This window comes from Halichoeres trimaculatus, unplaced genomic scaffold (assembly GCF_033239565.1).
Source record: "Halichoeres trimaculatus isolate MK-OKI-2021-1 unplaced genomic scaffold, fHalTri1.1 fHalTri1_scaffold_16, whole genome shotgun sequence".
Classification (NCBI taxonomy): Eukaryota; Metazoa; Chordata; class Actinopteri; order Labriformes; family Labridae; genus Halichoeres; species Halichoeres trimaculatus.
Window position 1 is genome coordinate 16,398,439 of NW_027437194.1, and position 24,519 is coordinate 16,422,957.

General features: G+C 40.0%; 1 protein-coding gene across 1 annotated transcript in view; it reads left to right on the forward strand.

The window, feature by feature from the left end:
- Positions 1 to 7,209: 7,209 nt before the first annotated feature.
- The window catches only part of hcn1 (hyperpolarization activated cyclic nucleotide-gated potassium channel 1), a 94,573-nt gene continuing 77,263 nt past the window's right edge, over positions 7,210 to 24,519 (forward strand). The window contains exons 1-2 of the mRNA XM_074690125.1: positions 7,210 to 7,889; positions 13,787 to 14,210. Coding sequence (XP_074546226.1) covers positions 7,540 to 7,889; positions 13,787 to 14,210 — 774 coding nt within the window. The 5' untranslated portion in view covers positions 7,210 to 7,539. The remainder of the gene's footprint in view (positions 7,890 to 13,786; positions 14,211 to 24,519) is intronic.

The following is a 24,519-nucleotide window of genomic DNA, read 5'->3' on the forward strand; positions in this document are numbered from 1 at the left end:
GTTTTGGAGGTGACCCAGATCACTGTCTGGATCCAAGATTTTTTTTTTTTGAGGATTCTTTACCATTGTGAGATAGGGCTATTTTCACCATATTTGTATATATCGCCACAAAAAATGGTTGGATTGCTTTGCAAAGAATACAAGACAACGTCACCGTGATTTCTGATAGATGCAAAAGTACGATCCAGATCCTGCCAATAATCTGGATACTGAGATCCAGAATATGAAATATGAACTGGGTCATCATCATTTCCAACACTTTCAGGTAACAAATTATCATACAAACCTGCAACTAACACCAAACTGTAGCAGACAGTCTAACATTAAAGAGGGACTTGAGTGTTGCGTGACAACCAAAATATGCTTGGTGGAGGTCTGTGCTCTCTGAGTACTTTTCTAGTTCTTTCTTTCTTCTACCAGCACTCCTTCTTGTCCAAAGATGAGATGTTCTCGTGCCAGCTATTAGGATTGCAGACTTTTTTCTACCTCAGCCAAGGAGGTGATGTTTGGCAGCTGTTTCTTGGACAGTTTGTGAGCAAGATAACTAAGACTTGGCGGTAAGTTTTATCATGGATAAGGAAGATAAGATTAATTTCTGGGTGTGTTTTTTACAACTGAAATGAAAATAAATACATATTCAAATCCATCTACCCATTCATTTCTCATGATCACCTTGACTGAATTCATTAAAGCTCTCATTTGCCCATGGCCTCAACCTTGGTCGCAGCTGGTCTCTGCCCAGAGTTGCATCCTCATCCCCAAGGACCGTGATACCCTGATAGTCACAGCTGGACTCGGACCAAAGCTCACAATCCTATTATAACAGGACCATCCTCCCTGCTCCAATCATGCTTTAATTAAAGCTGTCAGTCATGGGAAGAGAGTCCAAAGAGAACAAGTGAATTTGTCGTCGTGGTCCGGCCCTGGAGGTGGTGTAGATCTGTTGATTTGTGGCAGTTATAGTGTTTTATCACTCAGATCTTACACAGTTTACAACCTTTACCTCTGATTTACTGCAGATATAATAAACTTCTTAAGACAGTTAAAATGCTTTTTTTTCTGTCTTTAAAAGGAATCACTGCACTTTTCTCAGAGCAGACGAGGATAAACTTTCTTTACATTGAATGACTTGCAGAAATGAAAGAAGGGCCACGAGGGGCATTGTAACACAACTCTGCCACCCTGATGCTATTTGTGGCACAAACATTGGCTGGCAGTGCAGGGGAATGTAATGTTTCATGTCCAGATGAAGTATTGACTGTAAGCAGAGATGACTGGGTGTAATCTTTGAGACACAATGCAATTTCAGCAGAGCCATTGAGAGCATCAGGAACACATCTCACCCTGCAGGAAACCAAACATGTGACACACTATTTTCAGTCACTTTGAACCAGAGATGAGTTCAATCTCAGTGGAATCATTTAATTCATACAGAGTGTCAAGCTGAGAACATCTGGGATGAGATCTATTGACAGTATTCTTCACTTCCAAAAACAGGCTGGAAGAAGAGACTGCAAAACAAACCACTTTTAAACATTTAAACTGGAGAAGCCAATTTGAGTATTTACTTGCTGTGTTTTCTATTGGTAGAGATAAAAATGACATTTTTAGCGTACACTCTAGGGATGCACAGACCCAACTTTCTAGGTCCTGATGCCTGAGCTTTGGTCTCTGCCAATTCCAATGCCGAAACCAATCCAATCTGATATAAGTATTGATGTAACATTCCGTTTTCCTTTATATGAGGATGAGTGTTTGAATAGAATAGAATAGAATAGAATAGAATAGAACTTTATTGCCATTGTATTAAATACAACAAAACTGAAGTCACAGCAGCAATCAAGAAAACAAAAGTAAGAAAGTGTATTGAAAGTGCAAAAAGGTCCGTAAGAAAATAGATGATGACTGCTTGTTCATCATTCTCCAGTTCAGCCAGCCTCCACCTCCACAGGGTCCAGGACTGAGCTTCTTCAGCAGTCTGTTCAGCCTCTGTCTCCAGTATCCTGTCTGCTCACAGCAGGTGAAGCTCTTCCAATGTGGCGTTGGTGTCTGATGTTAGCTCTGTTAGCCATGTCTGTGAAGAGCATAATGCTACTCTGCCCTCTGGTATTCTCTCTGTTGCTGGGTTAGCACAGCTAGCTCATCCATCTTATTGGAGATAGATCTTACGTTCCCAATAACGATGGATGGAAGGACAGGTCCATGTCGTCACTTCTTAGCTCACACCTGAGGACCAGCACGTCATCCTCACCTTCTTCTCCTCACTTTGTGAGAAGACATCAGGCCTTACACCAGTTAGCATTGACATGCTACAGGCTGCTAACAGCTGAGTTCACATGTGAACAATGCAGCCATGGTTACATGTAGGATCTCCAGACAAACACAGGAGAAAAAGTATTAAAAATATCACTGAAGCCACAAAAAGTTTAGTGTCCATAACCAACAAATGAGCCATACAAAGTAATGATCCACTAAAAATACAAAGATTACGAAAAAGAGACATAAAAATTACAAGAAACTGACAAAGAAGAGAGAGCTGCTGCAAAAGGCAGCCATAGCCAACAGGGCGGTGCCGAGCAACATCTTCAGCATTCATTGGCATCTTCAGGACATTCTAATTTTGAAAAACAAAATGAAAACAAGGACTTAAACTTGCACAGAATACATATTTGCTCTGCCTAATACACCCACAGACCTACCAGCGGTTGTAAACACAGAAGAGCATAGAGCTGAGATGAAAAGATCAGCCCTTTGTCACTGATACATCAGATCTAACGTGCATACATAAGTTACTTTCAGGGCTTTCAGGATAGATCAGGACAGAGCGAGAGTGGGGAGTGACACATTAGGAGAGATGCTTGGCAATACTGGCCCCTCCCTGTCTAACTTTTTTCTGTCTCACAAAGCAACACTCACTGTCATAGCAGGAAGTCTTCTGCAGAGTAATGAGAAGAGACATGTTATGTTATCTCCCATACACTTTATAAAACATGGACATAGTCACCGTGACGTCACACATCTGTTTCTGAAACAGAATAACAAAGCCTTTGGTCGGCAGGAACCATAATTCAATTCAAGAGGCAGACTTTGAGCCTCCTCAGTAACAGCTACAGGCAGTGTTGTGCATGAATGAGTAAAAATGAGTGTATTCATACAACATGCTCATTTTTTCATGAACGGTGAACTAAACCGCTCAGTTTTTAACTCATGAACGGGAATGTGAGCTCACAAGATGAGGGGAGTTGCTGACAGGAGGTGTCGAACACAGTAATCCAGGGCAACAGAATTCAGATCTACTACGGCACTCTATGTGCATTCGGCATGGTTCATCTTTCTGACAGTTCAACCAATACAGTTACACTTTTTCTGTCTGTGGTGCTATAACTACATACATGGATTCATATATTTTGGGAATTAGCTTGAGGGATATGGATTAAAGCGTAAATGGCTCTACTGATAAGGAGAACATGTAAGGGGAAAAAAAGTGATCTTGTTCATTTTTGGATCATGAACTACGTTCAAAATTTTAAAACATGAACTATGAATGTGAACTAGTTCATTTTAATTAGTGTGAATTGAACTTTGAGCTTGCTCATTTTTTTTGTGTGAGCTGGCACAACTCTGGCTACAAGATTTCAGAGGTCTGTCAGTCATGAACTCATGATCTAATATCTTCAAACCCACTGAGTAAGAAAAAAAAATCACCCCTGTACAATATGTGAAGATTGGGAAATAAGCTATTCAGACTCAAGCATATTTTTTAACCAGGCAGTTAAAAGGTTTGTGATACCGTAAAAGTCTGTTTTTTGGCTTGGCTTGTGTGTGGTTTCAGGCTTTTCTGCAGCCAGCCTCGAGTGGACAATCCATGAACTGCAGCTTTTAGCATGCATTTTCACTCAGATGTAAAATGAACTTTGTATCATTCTGTCATTTTAGTATTCAAAGAAGAAAACAAAAAGAGAATTCGTTTTGGGTTAATAGAGGATTCATTCTGCTTCATTATAGCTGGAAGCTACAGAAAGCAACGATAACTTTTCCAAAGCCCCAAAATATTCTGACACATTAAACCTTTCCTCTGTGTTGGACCTTTAGCTGGTAAATACATCTTCTTCTTTTATCCCTTGACATGTGAATATGCCATCTGTGATTTGCACTTTGTTCAATATCAGTATTACTTTAAGCCAGCAATCTTATGCAATGTTTTTTTTCCTCCATCAGTACCCCTCCCTGCTCCGCAAACTGTGGGACTGAAGTTATACAAGCACTGTGGAGGGGAAACAGTTGGCATGCCAACTAATCCAACTCCAGCCGAAAGAAAAAACACACAAAAATCAAGGGATGTCTGTTTCAATTAGAGTAACATTTGGATCATTACGTAATAATCCGCCACTAAACATGCAAAATATCTGAGCTAATGTTCTCTTTGGTGGTGGACGCGGCCAGCTGTGGTTTGTGTGGCCATGAAATTACTGAGCACGTGGGTTCAGCGTCTGTTTGTAACGCCACATTGTGTACTGAAGGCTGCTCTCTGGCCCTAACACAAAAACTCAAGGAAGTTTTTCTGTGATTGTTTTTTGAGGCAGATTTCAAACCATCTTGGTGTGATAATTAGAAATACAATATAAGCAGTGATGAAGTTGCTACATTCACAAAGATTGGACACAAAGAGACTCCAGTGTTTTCACCTTGTGTCACTTGACATTGCCTGAGTCAACCGAGCTGCTCATTCAGAAACGAGAAAAAGGAGAAAAATATTGTGTCTAATCATCTTTGGCTCTTACAGTCATGATACTATTTTGATTTTTAAACTCAATGTGATTCTGCAAACCCTATCTGGAGAAAATTGAAATCTGTTGCTGTAAACTTAAAAGAAATGATGCAGAAGTGCTTAAAAACTGCATGTCTTCCAGTGTCCTTAACAAAATGTATCCAAAGTCAAAGTTGAAACCAAAAAAGATGACAGATTTGTCCTCTGAAGGCAGCTAGAGGATGACGATGACTGTGCTCAAGGTAAATAAGATTATTCAGATCAAAGCTTACATGGTCATACACATGGAAATTGATTTGTTGTACTTATCACACCTAAAGCACGGACTTACTTCAATGACAATGAGCTTTTTTCATCAGGTCTCTTGATAGCAGCAGATTGTTGGTACTCTCTGTGAACTTTCACATGGTGACAGATGTTACTTTTGTGGAGGTAAGAAGTCCTTTTACACTTACAGAAGGAACTCACTTGAAGCAGTTGTGGATTTTTCATCCATTATTTGCCAAATTGGTTTTTAAGGAGTCAGTTTTTTTTTAGTAAGCAACACAAACAGCTAGCAAGTAATCGTAATGGTGTTTAACGTGTTTATCCGTCATAATAACTGTGGTATACTCAGTGATCAACCATTCACCCAGAGTTGTTCTCCATGACCCCTCCTGCTCTTCCTTTTCTGTAGCAAATATTCTCCCTCCTCTGCTCTCTCCTCAGAGAAATGTTTCACTGTTTTGTAATTCTAATTTGCACATTTTCCTCCTTTAAATTGCTTCATCATACTCTGTCCAGGTCTCTTTCCTCACTTTCTTTTTTCCCCATTCTGACAGTTTTTCAGTGGTGGAATTTAATAAGACACATTCACTCAAGTTCTGTGTTTTACTGGAGCAGGGTGCTTTTTTCAGGCTTTTCCACCACTTTTTAACTAGCAATGTAACCATCAAAATGATTATCATCATTATTATTTTCTAATATTTTTATTGTTTGTTTTTAACGAAAAAATTCACATTTAGTGAGGAACCAGCACCTCAAATTTCTAACAGAAGTTTTAATTTAAGGAAACACATAAGCCATTAGGTTTAGTCCAATATTGTTTTGGTCTGGAGCATTATGACATCATTCGAGTGTTTTTAAATTCAGTTTTGGTGTGAGTTTGTTGATATTACACTGGCATATTAGGATTTTACAGTTTTCCAGAAGCCACTTTGATCACATTTGTTGGACATTGCAGTATGTCTCGACCATCAATTGATAGAGATGATGCATCCAAATTCAGTCAGCCTTTAGGCACCTAAAAAGACATTGAAAACAGTGACAATATTGAAAATCTTTAAGTGATATAAAGCTGCTGCATTTTCCAAATTCAGAAAATCAGAAAAGAGTTATATTTTTTCCTAAAAAAAAAAAATCCTGTGATTCGGGTGTGGTTGTCTCATTAACTTTGTTAAAAAGAAGATATTTTCAAACTTTTTTTTTTCCTAAATGTCCTTTCAAATTTTTTTGGGATTCAGTATTTTGCAGTGAAAAATACTTGCAGCAAGTTCAACAAACCCAACAATTATCCAATGCAACAATCGGCTAGTCTGTCAACAACTAAAGTTGTTTTAGCTTTGTAAGATTCCAAAGCTGCACCCAATCTTGCAATGTTTACGTGCTGCTTTTACACATATGCATGATTCTCGATAAAATGTATGACTGAAAACTCTTCATTTGTTTTAGGACTTTTCATAATGTAAACACCTTTTCATTTTAAAAGTCATTTATCATAAAACGGCTCTTTTTCATGTTGACAGGTGGCACCAACAACCTTTAAACATATTCAAAACAATCATTCTAGAAATATGATGGGGGGAAAAAAGCCAATATATGAACTTTGGAGAGCCTGAAAAAGTAGGGATGTGTTTAAAAAGAAATGGGAGAGCAGTTTTGATCCTACTGGGGACATTTACTCTGATTTAAAATGCATCTGGTAAATTATTTGCAGTTCATTCTGTTAAATCCAGGTTGCTTGAAGCCTACATCATAGCCTAGGCTTACAGAAGTACAGTGAGTGCACTCACTGTAAATGTTGGAGCATATCTGCAACACCTTAAAAGGTGTGATTTCCGCAAGATGTTCTCCTAGTTTTCTCCTAGACCAGTATGATCACAGCGACATTACAATCTGTTTCACCGTGATGTCATTATCACTGCTCAGTGGGAAACAAAACCTGCAGCCAGGAGGAGCCACAGGAAGCACACATTCATAAACACTCTCATGCTGCAATTGATTTTAAAAACGCTCTTCAATAACTCCCTTTACCACTAAATCGAATTCGCTGTGCCCCTGTGATATTGGTTTCCTCCTGTCATGTGTGAAAGTGATGACAGAGGAGGAGAGGGAAGGGAGGGGATGGGGAGGATAGGAGGGGGCTATCATGATCCACATTATGTAAATAAGGTGCAGGGGCATGTGCCAGTTAAACCGCAGTGCCGTGCGGAGCGCGAGGCAGAACAGGAGGCTTGGGACGGCAGGAGCTGGGGCCGTCGGTAGATGGCGGTAACCCAAGAAACCTGATCCAGCGGCTTCTCGGGCTCCCTGTCTCAGTTTGCAGCACTCACACTGAAGGCAGAGGAGCCGAACACTTTTGAAGGACATAAAAAAAAACACAGGAGAAGAGAGAGAGACAGAAGGAGGGAGAGGGAGAGAGCGCACGCGGGTCCTCTCGAGTTTAGCGCGCGCAGCCGGAACGCTTTTTGCCGCAAAGACGAAGAAGAAAAAACGGGAAAAGTCCTAACACCATGGAAGACAAATCGAATTCGTTCTCCAGCAGCAAGGAGGAGAAGGCGGATGGGAATAATGTTTTTCAGAGGCAAGACTCGATACAGAAAAATAACACGGGCAGCCAGAAGGACCATGGCAACTCCGTGGGCTTCAAGGGGGAGCGCGAAGAGGCCATGGTCGGCTTTGACGATCTGGAGGGGGCGGCCAGGCAACACGGGTTTATGCAGAGGCAATTTGGGGCCATGATGCAGCCCGGAGTCAATAAGTTCTCCTTGCGTATGTTCGGCAGTCAGAAAGCGGTGGAGAAAGAGCAGGAGAGGGTGCAAACGGCCGGATACTGGATCATTCATCCATATAGCGATTTTAGGTAAGGGCTGGAAAAGACACCTGCTCCTCATCCCTCCTCCTCACCCCTCCTGTCACCCAAGGGTCTGCAAAATATACACTTTCACACATAACGCTCTGTCATCAGCACACACACACACACACACACACACACACACACACACACACACACACACACACACACACACACACCCCAGAAGCGTTAATCTACCTCAGTGCTCAGGCAGTCATCCCTCAAAAACGCGCTCCGTCAGAGTGTGTGTGTGTCTCATTGCGGCATTTTTATTCTAATATGAAGCACGCGTTCAGGCTTCAAAGGTGTATCAGTGAGATGTCCTTGGAAAAGGCATGCTGAATGTCATCATTTGACAACACACACACTCCCTCACAAGCGCACGTTTTTTGTCTCACCCACAATAACACACACACCACTGTCAGGTCCTCATTGCGACACATCCCCGTGTACCTGGACACAACGTGACAGTGCCATTGCACCATCACGGGTGTAAACATTTCATTGTAGGCGGCGGGTAGAGACAGAGACAGCGACCGGCCTGCACTCCGAAATATATGCACAGAATGCGGTAAAAATAATCGTGCAGGGACACGATTAAAGAGAGGGAAATGCGTGTTTTGCGTTAATTAGCCACAATTAGCATTAAGATGTAATGACAGAGTCGCACAACAAACAGTCAGCAGCACTGATGCATGAGGGATATGTTGTGAAAATGTGATGGAATGTGTTCGTTGAAGAGGAGCTGCATGCAGAAGGATCATGCAACACTTTCTAAATGCCAAAAGTAATCCAGAAACAGGCTTTAATCATCTCTAAATACAGTCTTCAGACCAAATATGCTTCACATTCTGGAAATTACAGACATCTGTGTGCAGTTTTATGCATTTATTTAAAAGACGGATGCAATTAAGTGCACATTTTGTCTGGAATTACACTGTCAAGTTTTGTTAGTGGGAGTTTTGGCCTTGTAGGTGAAGCTACAAGTAAATCACAGAAAATTTAAAGAGAAAAGTTGTACTGTACACTTTGATCAGTGATGATTTTTTGTCTTCGGCTCATAACTCAATAACCCAGGCTAAATGTATTAAAATTTTACCCCAAAGAGAGGGATTTGATAGGTAGACTCCATTCTAATCAGCCTCCATGTGTTTGACAGATGAGACTGGTCGCTTTGACTTCCCTCCAACATTTCCAGCACAATGACTTCAAACAGCAAGCATATGAGATCAGGTAGAGCCATAGCTGGTTCTCCACAAGCTGCATGTTTACAGCTCACCACTCAAACCAATTGAGCATCTCATCTGGCCCAGTCTGTGCACCAGAGTCCCCCGACACAGCTTGATGGTGACAATCATCTCCGTTTTCCACTGAAGCTACATGTAACGTGCCAGGGCATGTCGGTCTTCCCTCTGCCTGTAATATGGAGCTGTCCATGGTGCTGAACTCACAACAGGCCTCAGTGTGTGCAGCACTCTGTTTTGTATTCTGGTGTGCTTCTACTGCTCGACCTTGTTTTTATTAATACACAAATATTTATATGAAAGCATTAGATCTTGGTGCTCCCAGTCCCCGGCTCAGAACTGCACTCGCTATAAAATTAATCCTCCCTGGGATATCCTGTATCAACCCAAACAATGACACAGGCATATGCACACGCCCATCTGCACACACAGATGTACAATGACAGTGGGCATGGATTAAAAGCCCAACACAACAGTCAATGGGCTTAACGGTCTCTGAAAACAATTATGTAAGGAGATTGCCCCTCTGGAAGAGTGAATAAAGGGTAGAGGCTGAGCAATGGGATGTGTGTGCTCTCTGTTTTAGGTTAAGGTTAAATTATTTGTTTCAAAGATTACCAATCATATGAGGTAAAATTTAGAGCATATGAGGAGGTTTGGGTGAAACCTGTATTTAATTTAGGTTAAAAAAAAAACTTGCTTTCAGTTATAGAAAAGCTTGAATAAACAAAAGAATCATACGTATAAGTGATGCGTAAGCAATATAACAAAGAATGGAAGTAATGCAGCAAGAAATGTCCAATTCCAAGTTGTAAAGTGGTCATTTTTGTTTCCTTTTACATGTTTTGTGCCTGCAGAGGAGTTATCAGTTGCTTTTAAGAAAAGAAAAAGAAATAAATAACCCTCCTCTGGCATCTATTGGCTGTATCTGAAGCCAGATTTTCCATAACATGGTGGTTAAATTTGAAAGAAAGTGCAAGAAAACATCTCAAAATTGAGAAATCACTGACTTGATGTCTCAGTGCATGTTCTAAATCTCCTAAAAACAGCCGTACTCAGCCATTAAATGGGATTTCATAATGTAATCGAAGCTCTTAAGGAGATTGCCCTTTTTATTTCTTCTGTATTGGAAACACTTTCACTATCCCGGCCCCCCTCAGGTTCCTTCCTTCTTTCTACTTGACATTTTGCAAAGGGCGTGTTTTTTTCATAGGCGTTCCTTGTCCCAGGGCCACTTTTCAGACATAACCTCTCTATAGATTGCCTCCTGGCTTGAAAGCGTTAAAGTGTTGTGATGTTACATCCCGATTCTTCACCCCGGGTCTTCTCCTGGTGCATAAATGATGGAGGTGAAGGCTACACTTTGCCCGGCAGCTCCCCTTGCACTGTGGCTGAAAAGGTAATTTGTTCCTCTGCTGTAGGGATTAACTTCACCGCCTAATTATTTTCATGTGTTTTTGTATTATTAATCTGCAGACTGTACCAGTAAAACTCCTCTCCCGTCTATGATTGTGTTTCACATGTTTTTCAGCAGAACCTCATGTGCCCGAAAAGAGAAAACAAAACCCACAGCATGGTCCTTTAATGAAAACTCTTACGTAAGAACAGTCCCTGAATGACACCAGCATTCACATGGGCTTCATATCGCTTTGTGGGAGTGTTTGAAACTCAATATCGGACATATTCTTTGTACACAGTGGCTGCTTAAAGTTTAATGGCAGGTTAGTAATATTCATTATTCATAGATTTTCAGAGAGGCCTCGTGCACGGCCTCATACGCCTCTGCTTATGCTAAGGGGAGGCCTTTGTCGTCCTCTGAAAGACTCTCAGTGATGTTTTCTTCCAGAGTGGACACATGGGTGTGCTCTCAGCCATTACGAAGCATCATCTAATCATAGCCGAAATGCCACACATTTTTCTTTCTTATATTCCCAAAGCCATTCAATCTGCCTTTTAAATTTGGCCTTACACCCACTTTAAGTTCAATGCTGAGAAGTCATACAGCCAAAGTGCATGTTTTTATCCCTGCAAAAATGTCAAAGGAAGGTTTAAGGCTTCTGATTTGGAGAATCCCCACATATTACCATGTTTAGGAGTTTTTACATGTTAATTATTGAAGTTAGGATAGTTTATGGTGTTTTATCTGGATTGTTCCCATCAGTATATCTGCAATTTAGTTTAAAGTTGGCACACGTTACTTTCTGGATTGCTTTGTGCTGAATCAGACTGCGTAGGGTTTCCTCAGTTACTTTGAAGCAGAGCATTAATTCATAGCTTTCATGAAGCCTCTGAAACAGAATCTTCCAGCTTTTGATTCTTCCTTCTCAGCCTGAGTGTTGAATCAACCTGAATGGTTACGTGGTTAATGTATGGTCATTATTGCCTCATGGATTTTCTGCTGTTACACTGTGAAGCAGTTGATGGAGGATGTACAGCTGGGTGGTCTGCCCTCAGCTTCGAGTTTTTACTGGTTTCTTCCCAAAGCTGGAGCAATGAAGCGAGCGCTGGGCATAATGAAAAGTTCTGGGTGTAGTTTCACAGCTGTGCTTTGGGGCTAACAGTATGTGCACACTTAGTGCTTGACCCTTTTAAAAGCACAAGGCTGACTGCAGAGAAAACAACCATCACCCAAAATTCGAAGAGATTTTTCTCCAAACTTTAAACTCTGCAAACACTTTATTGCAGAATGGCTTGCAATCACATTTTAAGTCTCCAAATGCAGAAGTGAAAGGATGTTTTATTCATCAGATGAGTGGGTGTTTCAGAGGTCAGGCACAGTATAAATACCACCTACTTAAGCCATCAGTGGAATAGAAATGTCTTAGAGGTGTGGGCACTCAGTTGGCTCTCAGTTTCAAAACAAAGCCTTTGATTATATTCACATAAATACATAATAACTGCTTTCTGATTTCCACTAACTCTTAGTTTTCCTGTCTGGTTTTGATTCAAGAGACAAAACAAGAGCTTTAATCTAAATTGTAGATTTTGGCACTAACTTTTTAGGATGTTGTTGATTTTCTTTTCCAGAGTAACTCTTTTTAAAAAGTTTAATCTTGAGAAAATATCTTGATAATTATTGTTTCACCTGTATTTGGCAGTTTGAATGTTGTTTTCTAGCAGGTAATTGCACTACAGAGTCTGTTTACATTCTCACATTTAACAATCAGTATAACTCTCATTGTGTCAGATCATTGAGCATCAATACACTGAAGTGTTGTTGTCATATACTGCTGCCATTGAATGTAAGAGGAGCAGCTAGCATCCCAAACTTCAAAGATCCTGTGTGCTTTTATGTGAAATGTGAAGTCAATCTGCATTTGAAAAGGCCACTCTCAGGCCTCAGTTCAATGCCTGCTGGTGTAAAAATACCTATAGTGGATATTCTGAAACACCTAGATGGCCACTGTGTAACTGAACCGAAGACAATTATTGGACACATGATCCATGGATATTTATAAAGTCAAGGCCCCATCTTAACTCATTCAAACGGATCCATTACCGCGTGGACAGTCTGTGAGCCAGACAGGCAGCCTGCCAACCAGCCAGCAAGTCCATTTCTATCCTCAACATCAGCCGTGCAGGGGCAGCAAGGCAGGCGGAGAGGATGGCGTCAGTGGAGAGTTTTTAGTACGAGATAGGATTCCTGAAAGCATCTATTTTCATTCATGGTTGCTCAGCCTTTATCGAAGCCCGGGACATGTGGTGAAAAGAGCAGGGCAGGGTTCTGATGAATCACTTTTGACTCTGTTCATCACAGCGCAGAGGTCAAAGACATTAGCACAGTCAGAGAGGATGAGAGGGTCTCATTCTAACAAGGCCCTTAGCCTATAAGTGTAAGTGTGAGCCCAGAAGCTCTTTTCTTGATGTCCTTGAATCGTAGTGAAGTTTGGGCGCTGACTTAAAAAAAGCAGAGAAGAGATTTGGCAATATCTCAGCACTTGTAGCACTTATTCATGGTCAGAAATGCTTACCATATTCACATGGTCACTGTTTTCCTCAAAGGACAGGCTGAAATGTGGTAAAATGTTAGGTTTAAATATCTCATTTAAAGATTGTAGTTCAAAGTCGAGTAGATAATACATCAAGTTAATGGAACTGTCTTTAATCATGATTCAGGGTAGAACAACACATCTGATAACACATTAGCTAAAATGCAAGCTAACATTTACCCTAGCTTAGATTAGTTGCTAACATTGCAGGCTGATCTCAATATGATCAGAAAGACAAAAGTCCCAAGCTAATGCTACCATTGGCCCAGAAAAGTTAAAATGTTTGAAGTAGTTGTTGTCTGGGATTGTAGCAAATGAATCTTATTATCTGTCCCGACTTTCACGAAGAAGTTTTCATTTGCTTTTCAATTACTGTATTTGAATTTGAGAAATTAGTGACATATTAAACTTAAACTGTTGTAACTGAACTTCACTAGCAGGGAGCGAGCAGATAAAAGTTCAGACTGTTGTTAAGCTGCCCTGACAAAGTGTGGGTCTAAGAAAAAAGGCTGTTGATTAGCAAGTCCACCACAGTCCAGGTAAAAAAAAAAAATGAAAAAAAAAAACAACAAAAAATGAACAACAGCATGTGTTTCTGTAAGAGCTTTGCAAAAGTGTTTCGTTCAACAAGTGTTTTTGTTTGGATAACTGGTTCATGTCTGTCGCTCCACAGGTTCTACTGGGACTTGATAATGCTCATCATGATGATGGGGAATCTAATCATCATTCCTGTGGGAATAACCTTCTTCTCAGAGCAGACTACCACAACCTGGCTGGTCTTCAATGTGGCCTCAGACACCATCTTCCTGGTGGACCTGGTCATGAACTTCAGGACGGGGATCGTCAATGAGGAGAGCTCAGAGATCATCCTCGACCCCAAGGTCATCAAGATGAATTACCTAAAGAGCTGGTTCGTGGTGGACTTCCTCTCCTCCATTCCAGTGGATTATATCTTTTTAATAGTGGAGAAAGGCTTTGACTCTGAAGTATATAAAACGGCCCGTGCCCTGCGAATTGTCCGCTTCACCAAGATCCTCAGTCTTCTGCGTCTGTTGAGACTGTCCCGACTCATCAGATACATTCATCAGTGGGAGGAGGTGCGTATGTTTTCCTCTGTTTTCTGCTGACAAAGTTTGGATTTATAGCCAAAAATAGCGGAAAAAGATTTTCTCTTTTTCTTGCCTTTATTTTTGTTGTGGTTCTCTGTTGCTATGCTTTCCTAAGCAGCATGGTAACAACCTTGAAAGGTTACTGCACAGGACATGATCGTGCAGGTTTAAAACTAATAGGTGCTGTCAATCATCACCGGTCAGAGGGCTTATCTGCGGATAACAACTGGAAATGCCAGTTTCAGCTCACTGATGGGTGAAATTAATTCAAAATCAGAAGTCAAATATAATTGCCTCCATTTTTCCTGGAAAAAGGTTTCAGTTCTGATAATAAAGATTCTTAGTGCATGAAGAGGAATCTAAGTCAGGTTTATTAAAGGCTACATAATCTACTTTCTTTGTGTTCTGCTGGTGTTCGGAGTCCTTTGACTAGGCTGTGGATTTGGTGCGAACATCCACAAGGTCAAAGCCCAGTGGACATTACTGGGAGTGATACGTTATTACTCTCTATTGAGTCATTGCACTCCCTGACTCAGACTATTTAACAAAGCTCTACTCTCCTCCTCCTCCTGGTAACGATTTCATTACACACTGATTGATAGAAAGATTGTGCCTCCTCGTATCACGACCAAACCGCTGCAGCACATGGATACACTTTGGACATTGTGACCAAAGCAGAGATACATTACATTTTATTCGTCATGGAGCTGAGATAAAAATGTAAATGACTTGAAATACCATTGTTTTTTAATGAGCTGGCCTCTCTAATACACCTCGCCCTGCTTGTCCTTGACCTAGCGCCTTGTTCCTCTCTTATGATCTGACTCTGTTTGTGTTTATCAGTGCTGTTATCCACGCTGTTTGTTAAAATGAATAAGGCAAACTGTGCTGTTGTTAGGGCTCAACCTGAGGGAGACACATGCTGCCTCAGATTTCAAACACATATGAAAAGAGCATATACAGCCTGTGTGTTACACTAAAACAGAGCCCAAACATTAAAGGGAAAATAACACATTTTTCTTATATACTGTACAGGTTAATTACATTTTGCAAAAAAAATGTTTTAAACCAACATTATAAGAATTTAAAGCTTACTGCAAAGACAAACACCAACTGCCAAGAATTTAATGTACACAGTGAAACTGTGTGGGGTGTCCAGTTCCCAGCCTCCATGCTACAGATCAGTGACAATTAATGAAGCAGGAGCAGATTAGGGCTGCGGCTATCGAATATTTTAGTATTTGAGTATTCTACTGAAAATTCCATCGATTCATCGAGTAATCGGATAAAACACATTTTTGTTAAGTTAAAGAGCAGTTATTTTTCAAATGAAAATTTGTTTCACACAAGTGTAAAATCAAGTGACTTTGGGTGATAAATTCCACGTTCCGTGCGATCTGATGAGATATGAGATACAAGCAGCTGATGCAAATCAATATATGCTTTCATATTAGTCTCCAAACGCCAGAAAAGAAGCTAGATTTGTTGCTAGTCGCTAATTTGAAAAAGAGGTGGCTTGAGGGGGTCTGAAAACTCTAAATACGGCGTCAACTCTATTTGAAATCCCACTCTTTGATCTTTTTTGAAATTAAATGGTTCCTTGAGGCGGAGAAGATTCCTTGATCATTTTTTGTAATAGAGTACCTCCAATAATTCGAGGAATCATTTCAGCTCTGGAGCAGATAGGCATGGGTACCCAATTAGGTACTTTTATAGGTACCGGCCAAATTCTGTCAAAAGTATCAAGCATTGATTCACGTAAAACCAAAAGGTACCATGTTTAGGTACCTAAATGCATCCTTGTGACTGTGGGGGAGTGGAAGAGTAGAATAGGCAATTGTCCATGCTTGACATGAACACAGCATTGCAAAGTTATAAACTGAAGAATAAATACATTAAATTGAATACATATATATTTTATTATTAAACAAATTGATATTGTTACCACATAAGCATAAAAAGTTGGTACTGTTGGGTACTGGTACCAATTGCCAGGTTCCGGGCATCGGTGCTGAATTGTTTCAAACGTAAAAAGGTACACATCCTCAGGAGCAGATCATCTGCCAAGCTCAAGTCAGCAGACTCTTTAAGACTAAAGTGGACTACTTACAAAAATAGCACAAAAAGTGAGGCAATTTATGTTAATTAGATTATTTCTTTGTTGTAACAATGCTGCTTGACAACAAATCTTAAACCATTAAAGTCTGTTTATTTCCCTTTTAAACAGTGCCACATTTGTAAGTAACATGTATTTGTGGGACAGCAGAGCTGAGTAGAAAGATTGCTCCCATAAAAATAGTTGAATCTTCTCTGTCAGTGCCAAACAGCTTATTCTTCCATTTGAGCATTGTTTTCTCAGATGATAGATGATAATCTCATCTCAATAGCTCTCCCCATTGAGATCACCTCCAATAACAACAAGCCACACCATCACACTGCCTCCACCAAAAGATGTTACTCCATCAGTGACGTAGGCACATAACTTTCCTATACATGTTTAGATTCCAGTGAACATGTTGTTGACACCAGAGCAAACAGACCTGACATTGTAAGGCAGCCAAAACCAGGGTCAATAGCAACAGCAGGATAAGCTGTTTGGCATTATCAGAGAAGATTTGGCAATTTTTTCTTGGGTGCAACCCTCATACTCAGCTCTGCTGCTTATTCCACAAATGCATTTTCCTTATAAATGTGGCACCACTTAACAGGAAATAAGATAGGAGTATAAGATTTATTACCAAGAAGCATTGTTACAACAAAAAAATATCTACCACTCAAACACTGCCTTACTTCGGAGTAGTAGTAGTAGTAGTAAGTTATACCACTAACAGTCTGTGGTTTTTAATTGTGTTGCATCAGTGCATAACCTGACATTTAGAAAACTAAAGCATTATTAGTGCTTCAACAAACAGTATTCAAGCTTTGTGTGATAGTTTGTTAGATTGAGCAGAAAAGAATAAGATTGAGTTAAGACAGGAGAGAAAAAAAAATAGCCTTGCAGATTTTAATGTATCCAGGACAGGATACAAGAAAGGACGTACCATGTTCTGGAAAAAATGCAGCCCAAAGCTAACTGAGTGTCCAAAGCATACAGGCTGTCGATGATGAATTTTCATATCTCTGTATGTAACTCTGCTCTCTAGTTTGCACAGCTGTATGCCTCAGGAACACAAGACAGTATGGACCAGGTTGGAAACACAAATAGGTCCTGCCTCAAGGTTAATGAAATTCTGCAGCAAGCATGCAGGGCGGCAGGCAGTGCAGTATGTAGGGATGTGTCAGAAATGCTCAGATACAAGAGCAGAGCTTTCAGGCCTGCACTCTCAGCTCATTTCTCTCACGCTCCGTCATTCCTCTTTGTCTCCGTTCTGCTTATCAAACTCTGCCTGTTTCTTCCTCTCTGGCTCTCCTCCTCGCGTGCCTCTTCTCACTCTCACAGAGCATCATCCTCCACTCCAAAATTTTTATCCCTGGATGTTGTTGTGTCTGACTACAATATGCTTAAAAACAGGCAAGAAATTGGAATCAGTTATTTCAGTGAAAGGACATTATGTAAAAATAAAAAAGGGCGCATCAGACACAACCACATGAGACTTGAGGAGAAAGGAAAAAGCAATGGGTGGAAAAATTACAAGCTGTCATAACATGTTAGGTGTAGGATGCTGGATTAGCACTGTAATAGAGGGACAAATGCAGTCTCCTGCCGTCATAATGGGTTTCAAGCAGCCCGGCATCATTACATCAGCTTTGGGATGGACGCTGTTAGTTAATCAGACTGCGAGTCTGGACTTTAAATCATCCTTCAGCCTGTGTGTCCATCACTCCTTTATCTGTCGTGCTCTGGGCCCCTCCCCACCCTCTTTCACTTTGTCACCATCTCTTCCCTCCATCTGTGGTTATTTAATCGGCACAGGCAGGACAGTCAGGACAGAGCTAAGTCAGACTTGTTGGTTCTTCACAGAGCCATTCCTCTACATTTATCTGATTTAACTTCACTACTGTCACAGCTCTGGAACAAGCTAAAGCTCCTTATTACAGACTTAAAACTCTTCAATATCACCTTACATGGGGATGGTTTCCTTTTTTAGATTGTAAAAAAGATGCTAGAGGGTTAGCTTAGTGACTCAGATTAGCATAATTCAATACCCATATCAGTATCAGATAATTTCTCATAATGCTATGAATGTGCTAGTATGCAGATGTAAAATACAAGGAATGGCACCATATTTATAGCCGCCAACAGGAAGTACTGTTTTAGAGCAGTAGATGACAGGGAGTTATAAACATAGAGCATAAACTTCATTAAAGAGGGAGTAGTGAATGTTTGGAGGTGTTTTATAAACCCCATTTTGTAGTCTCTGTCTCTTTAAGGCTCCCTAACCCACTAACCCTCCTCCTTCTGATTGGCCAGCTCTTGAGGCCTGTCAGTGGCCAAGCTATGAGCAGAACTTGGTGTGTGAGGTTTTGTGAAGATCTTGTAAAAATCTTGTGGAGAACTGGTGAAGATATTGTGTCATTCTTTCACAATATACCACTTTGAGCAGTTTACACACAGATTCAGGGATTTCCACAAAATGAATATGTAGCGGTCAAAAAATCTGCACATGTTTAGTATCCATGTTTAAAACATGAAAAGCACAATACCCCTCTTTAAGGTTCTGTAAAAAGGTATAAATCAGACATCGCCCATGTTTTGTTTCTTTTTTTAAAGCATCAGTGCTGAAATAGAAAACAATTTAGGACATTAGGCTACCTCTGAGAAGTAATTTCTAGGTATTGAGATCTAAATCAAAGAGCTGAGAGTCCCCATCATAAATTGCCACAGAGGAACTAATGCATCTTATTCAAGCAACTCACTCAAATGTCACTCATTAGAGCAGAGAAACAGACGACTCCATCTGGCTGTGCCAATTAGACAAACAATGATATCTTTATATTGTTCTGATTAAGAAGACTCTCTTAGAGTTTTGATTCTACGGGTCTGGATGGATCTGGCTTACTTCAATGCAACTGTTCCTATCCGCACACATGCCTTTCTGTGTGTTTGCTCAATCATGCATTCGTTTGTTTGCTCACATAATTACTATACAGTGCTTAGGGAAATTGCAGTGTTCAGCGTGAAGGTCATGCAGAGCTGTAAATGTGACCACAGTTTAAACAGGCACTAACCAAACAGAGGCAAGTTTACACGAGTGGAAGTAACTCAGTTTCTTTTATTGCCTCATGGCCATTGAAATACAGATTTTAAGTCATTCTAAGTGACATCAACATGATTTTACATTACAGTATTTATAGTTCCTTATTGTTATTATTGAAACCTGCACCCTGGACAGAAAGTGTTTCAGGCATGTTGTGCGTGCTGGAGAGAGCAAGAAGAAATCTAAATGGAGTCCAATTGAGCCTGGGGTTAAGAGTGCATATGGGCAAGAACAATAGTGTTTTTATTTTCCACTGACTGCTGATATTCTTGTCAGCTTTAATTAACACCTCTTCAAAAACCTTTCAGCTGATATTTTTGGTTCCATTCCCCTAACTTTAGTGATTTGATGCTAACACCATCATTTATCCCACTTCCCCAAAACATTTTTTAAAAACAGAATACAAAAAAAGCCCCTGTATGCTACCTATCTGACACTAAAACGCAGATTGGTACCAATACAGAATAGTAAAAAAGACACGACAATTGGCTCATGTGCTGGTTGAGGCCAAAACTGAGCAAAAAGTAAAGTTGGTTTCAGGCTCAAAACTCAAAATGAATGATCCTGTGCTCAGAGGTGGGGCAAATTCGCCTGACCTGCGTGATATAATTATCAATAATCAAAGCTGACTGAATTATACGCTGCTCTATATGGATTTGTCATTTGGAATCACCACGTCACTACTTTATGGCTCCTCACTGATAGGGGCTAACAACACGACCAGTGAGATAACTATAGAAGAAGACTGCAGGATGTCAGGCAGTGAAGAGATACACATACCACTTTCAGAACCTTTTAAAAATCCAATGCAGCTTCTTACGCTGAGATGAGAGGAAAGATGGAGGGTGCACTCCAGTCTGCACAGTGCTTCACTCACCTTGGGTGGATGAAGTTCATAATCCAAGGAGTTCTAAGTAACATTTACTGCCAAATTAACCTCAAGTTATAAAGCATTCCTTCATGCTACAGACCAGTGTGATACAGAAGAATGGAAGCAGACTAAAAAAAGAGTCAGCTCAAATCATTGACCCTGTGGAGAATACTGTAGCTGTCAATTCAGAGTCATACAGGGGGTAGAAATGTGAATATCTGGCGATATGTAACTGTCAGGTTCCAGATTAAAGCGCTCCCTTGCCTTCCCCTTCTGTCTGTAAAGTGACGGTGGCCTGTGATACGCACGATCCTCCATCTGTGTAGATTTTACTTCCAAAAACATCTGTCAGTACATTTTCTAGCACACAACCACTCTCTTCTTCTTTGTTTTCCAGCTGGTGCATTTCTGCAGGCAGTCACTCCATACAAAAACTGTGTATGTTACCAGTATGTTCATACTATTCTCCAACGATTCAGTCCTTGACAGAAAAGAAACAGCTTTTTTTTCAGGTGTATTTTTAGGTACTCTAATTAAAACATATAAAAATGTATTATTCCATTTGTACTAAGCTTGTAAAAGCATATATATCATTAAAACTCTAACTAAACTTTGATAGTTTAGTTAGAGTTTCCTAACAGTTCCAGGTTTAAAATATACCCTAATCATACCTCGTCCCCTTGGCTCTGAAAATAAAAGCTGAAGTTGACCAAAACATTCATACAAACTAAAGCTTTAAATATCTTTTTTAGGATATGGTGTTCTTACAGTAGTTTTAATTTTATTCTAAATTTGTGAATTAATTTTAAAAAAATGATAAAAATGTTCTGTGTTTCATACCAATGAGACCAAGACAAATTGCAGTGACTTACTACATTTATGCTACAATCTCCCTCTGTAAGTGTTGTGTTCTTCACTTAATCAGAATTATAATGTGTTATTATAATATAATAATAACTATGATATTGATTGTTGAAGCACTGCTGTTCTGAGATATTATCATATACCTTTCGAGTCCCCTGCAATACCCTATTCACATATTGCTTCTTGTTCTTTGAATGCCGTCATTAAATTAGCATCTGCCAGCTCATATGTTCACCTATAAAAATTAATAATTCTCCTGTTCCTTTCAACTTCTTCTGCTGCCCTGGTGTAGTTCCAAAAAGTAGTTTATATTTAATCTTTATAACACCAAAAGCTGAAGAAAAAAAAATCACTAAGTCATGGGTTCCCACTCACCTTTATCAGCCTGCAGGGGATCATTTTAATGGCTGAGTGTTTAATAATTCAATAGAATAATGAGAACAGAAACAGGGGCATTTTTTGCCCCTTAATCAGTAATTTCACAGGACTTTTCAGATCTCTCAAGGACAGTTCTGCCCCCTGCCCCTTTTCCTTCCCATGCTTCTGTTTTTTCCTTATTATTTCATGTCGTCTCAGATGTTGAACTAATTATCTCAGTGACCTTACAGTCATAACTTCAGCTGCAACACTGGATATGTGCTGAGGTTTTCCGTGATTACCAGGGCGTAGCAGGAGCTGTTTTTAGTTCTTTGTTTTCAATAAAAAATGCAAAAGCAGACAAGAAGACAACATTTTAAACTGCAGTGAAGAACCCCCTCAGCTCCCAGTGCCACATCTGGCTCATCATAACCACCAGGCCTCCCACCAGATCCCAGCCCAAGGACGAGGGCTCAGGTTGGGCTTGTGGAAGCTCACCAGCTCTCATGGGTGCCTGTACCCTTTACATAAGCCTGAGGCTGAATTTTCATGTCGCTCTATGTTTTAAAACTCATCTGTCACAAATCAGTCAAACTCAATTCTATTCTTTGCATTTTGTCGTGCTGCTTTCTGTTTGCTAGTAAGAGATTTAACTCAACTTAGTTCATATTTAATTCTATAAACATGCTTCATCTTATAGTGCCATGCATTTAAGCTCTGAGATAGAGGTGTATGATAACCGACAATAAGGATTCATCTACAAACTGTGCAATAATATTAAACAAGGGAACAATCTGAGCCGATTTTAGTCACTGTTTCTGTTTCTAAAAATAACAAAAGATAGGCTTTACATTCCAGTTTGATCTAATTGTTTCAAGTTTCTTTGGTGTTTTTAAATTTCTATTCTCTTTAAATTAAAATGAGCTCCTTGTGACTCCGCCCCTCTTTTCATGATGGTGTGCCAACATCAATACACATACCCAAAACATGGTCACAGGAGACAGAGATGGACGTTAAGTTGGTTTGAACATAAAGGTAACATATATAACAAAAAGTATAAACGTAATACCTTGGGCCAGATACGACCCACTAAACCATTTCATACAGTCCGCCACTTTATATCAGCTTATGGTGAAATCAGCCCAGCACATTCATGGCCTGGTTGGCTGTTAGGACGAGGGAAGAAATATTTAATTTCTGAATGCAGCATAATCACTGCATAAACCCAAATAGATCAAAAACAAACCTGGCACGCTGCTAACGTCCTCAAAATGTTGTTAAAGCAAGATGCCTCTTTTGAAGGTCAAAAGAAAGGTTGATGTTAGGTACAGAGTGTTTCAGGATTATTATTTCTGTTGAGTTTAATGGGAATTGCACCTGTCTCGTATGTAAAGAGAAAGTTTCTGTCCTTAAGGAGTATAACCCCACACAGCATTATTTAACTGAACATGTGGAGCATTGTGAAAAGTACCAGGGAGATGATCAGACACAACAAGCTGCACAGCTAAAGAAAGAGCAGTCAACACAACAAAAACTACCCCAGCAAGACAGGAGCAAATCAAAGTACAGGTCCAGATTTAGCCATGTCCATCACCAAGCCATACTGACGGTTCTAACTGCCACCCCCCCCCCAGGGGCGTAGCTACAATTAGGCAAACACAAGCAGTTGCCTGGGGCCCCAAGATTCCCAGGGGCCCCCAAAGCATCTCTTAAAAACTGATTTATGAAGTTCTCTTCAATTCAAAGCCTTTCTTTTTTCTAAATCTTACTTCACATGCTTCAAAATACATCAAAAGACTTAATCTTTAATGATGGTTTTGGGTACTCCCCCTTTCTTCTTATTCAATGGGCTATTCCATGTTACAACACATCTGAAAATTAGATTCAGGAAGAAAGAGGGAAAAAGCACTGTTTTCCCATTTTTTCTTATTTTCAACCAAGTCGAAAATAAAAACGCTGTTTTCTCAAAATCAAACTTTTTGAGTTGGTGATAAACATTATTGTACAAAATCTCTTTTTTGGATACATAACTCACTGGACAGGGGGTCAAATAAAAATACATTAACTTTAAAATAATAGTACCAAAAAGTATGGTAACTGTAAATATCACCTCTTTCAGTAGATTTTTTTCCCAGTTTTATGTTGAGCTTGATATTTACATATTTTTTCTTTACTAAATTATTTTTTTCAATATTTACCTGTTGTAATGTTTTTCATTTCATACTTTCTTGTTTGTTACAGTTACTCTGTAAATTCCCCACTGTGGGACAAATAAGCTGTCAATTGACCATAAAAGATTTCAAATCCAGGACAAAGTGGACTAAATTATGTATTCACTTTTTTCAAAATCAAACTAAAGTACAGAACTTGAGGAAATGCATTTAGTTGTGTTAAGTTACCATGTACAAGATTAGCACTGTCTCATGCCTTGATTCTCGAAAAGATACCGTGGACCCAGGGAAAGCCAGTCTAGCTCTGAGGAAGATGAGTTACAAGGACATGGAGGGCCCCATTGACTGGGTTTGCCTTGGGCCCCCAAACGACTAAAAACGCCCCTGCACCCCCTCAGAGCAAATGTGGCCAAGCACATCCTCTCAGGTGTCTGGCAGCATGCACTTGACAAGAAAAGCCAAGTATGACTAGATGTCCTAGAGGTTCCTACTCATTAGAGTAAAAACATCACAGGACTTAATAAAGATGAGTTCTGAGGCAAAATTATGATTTCTCAACGTGTGGCCCTCAAACAGACAACAGGGTTTTCTTATTTCACAAACAGTAGGGGTTAAAATACTCCAGACACCTGTGAAGATAAGCAAACAGACTGAAAAAGTGTTTTTTTTTTCTGACATACTTTGCCATTTTTTTTCTTTTTTTTTCACCAGTATTTACTTGATGAGACATCTGTTAGAATCCAGTGAGCCTTGTAATGAATGGATATAACTTCCATGTGCTAAAAGCAAACTGCCAAAACTGGAGTGCTAAAAATAGTTTTGATTATTGTCAGCCC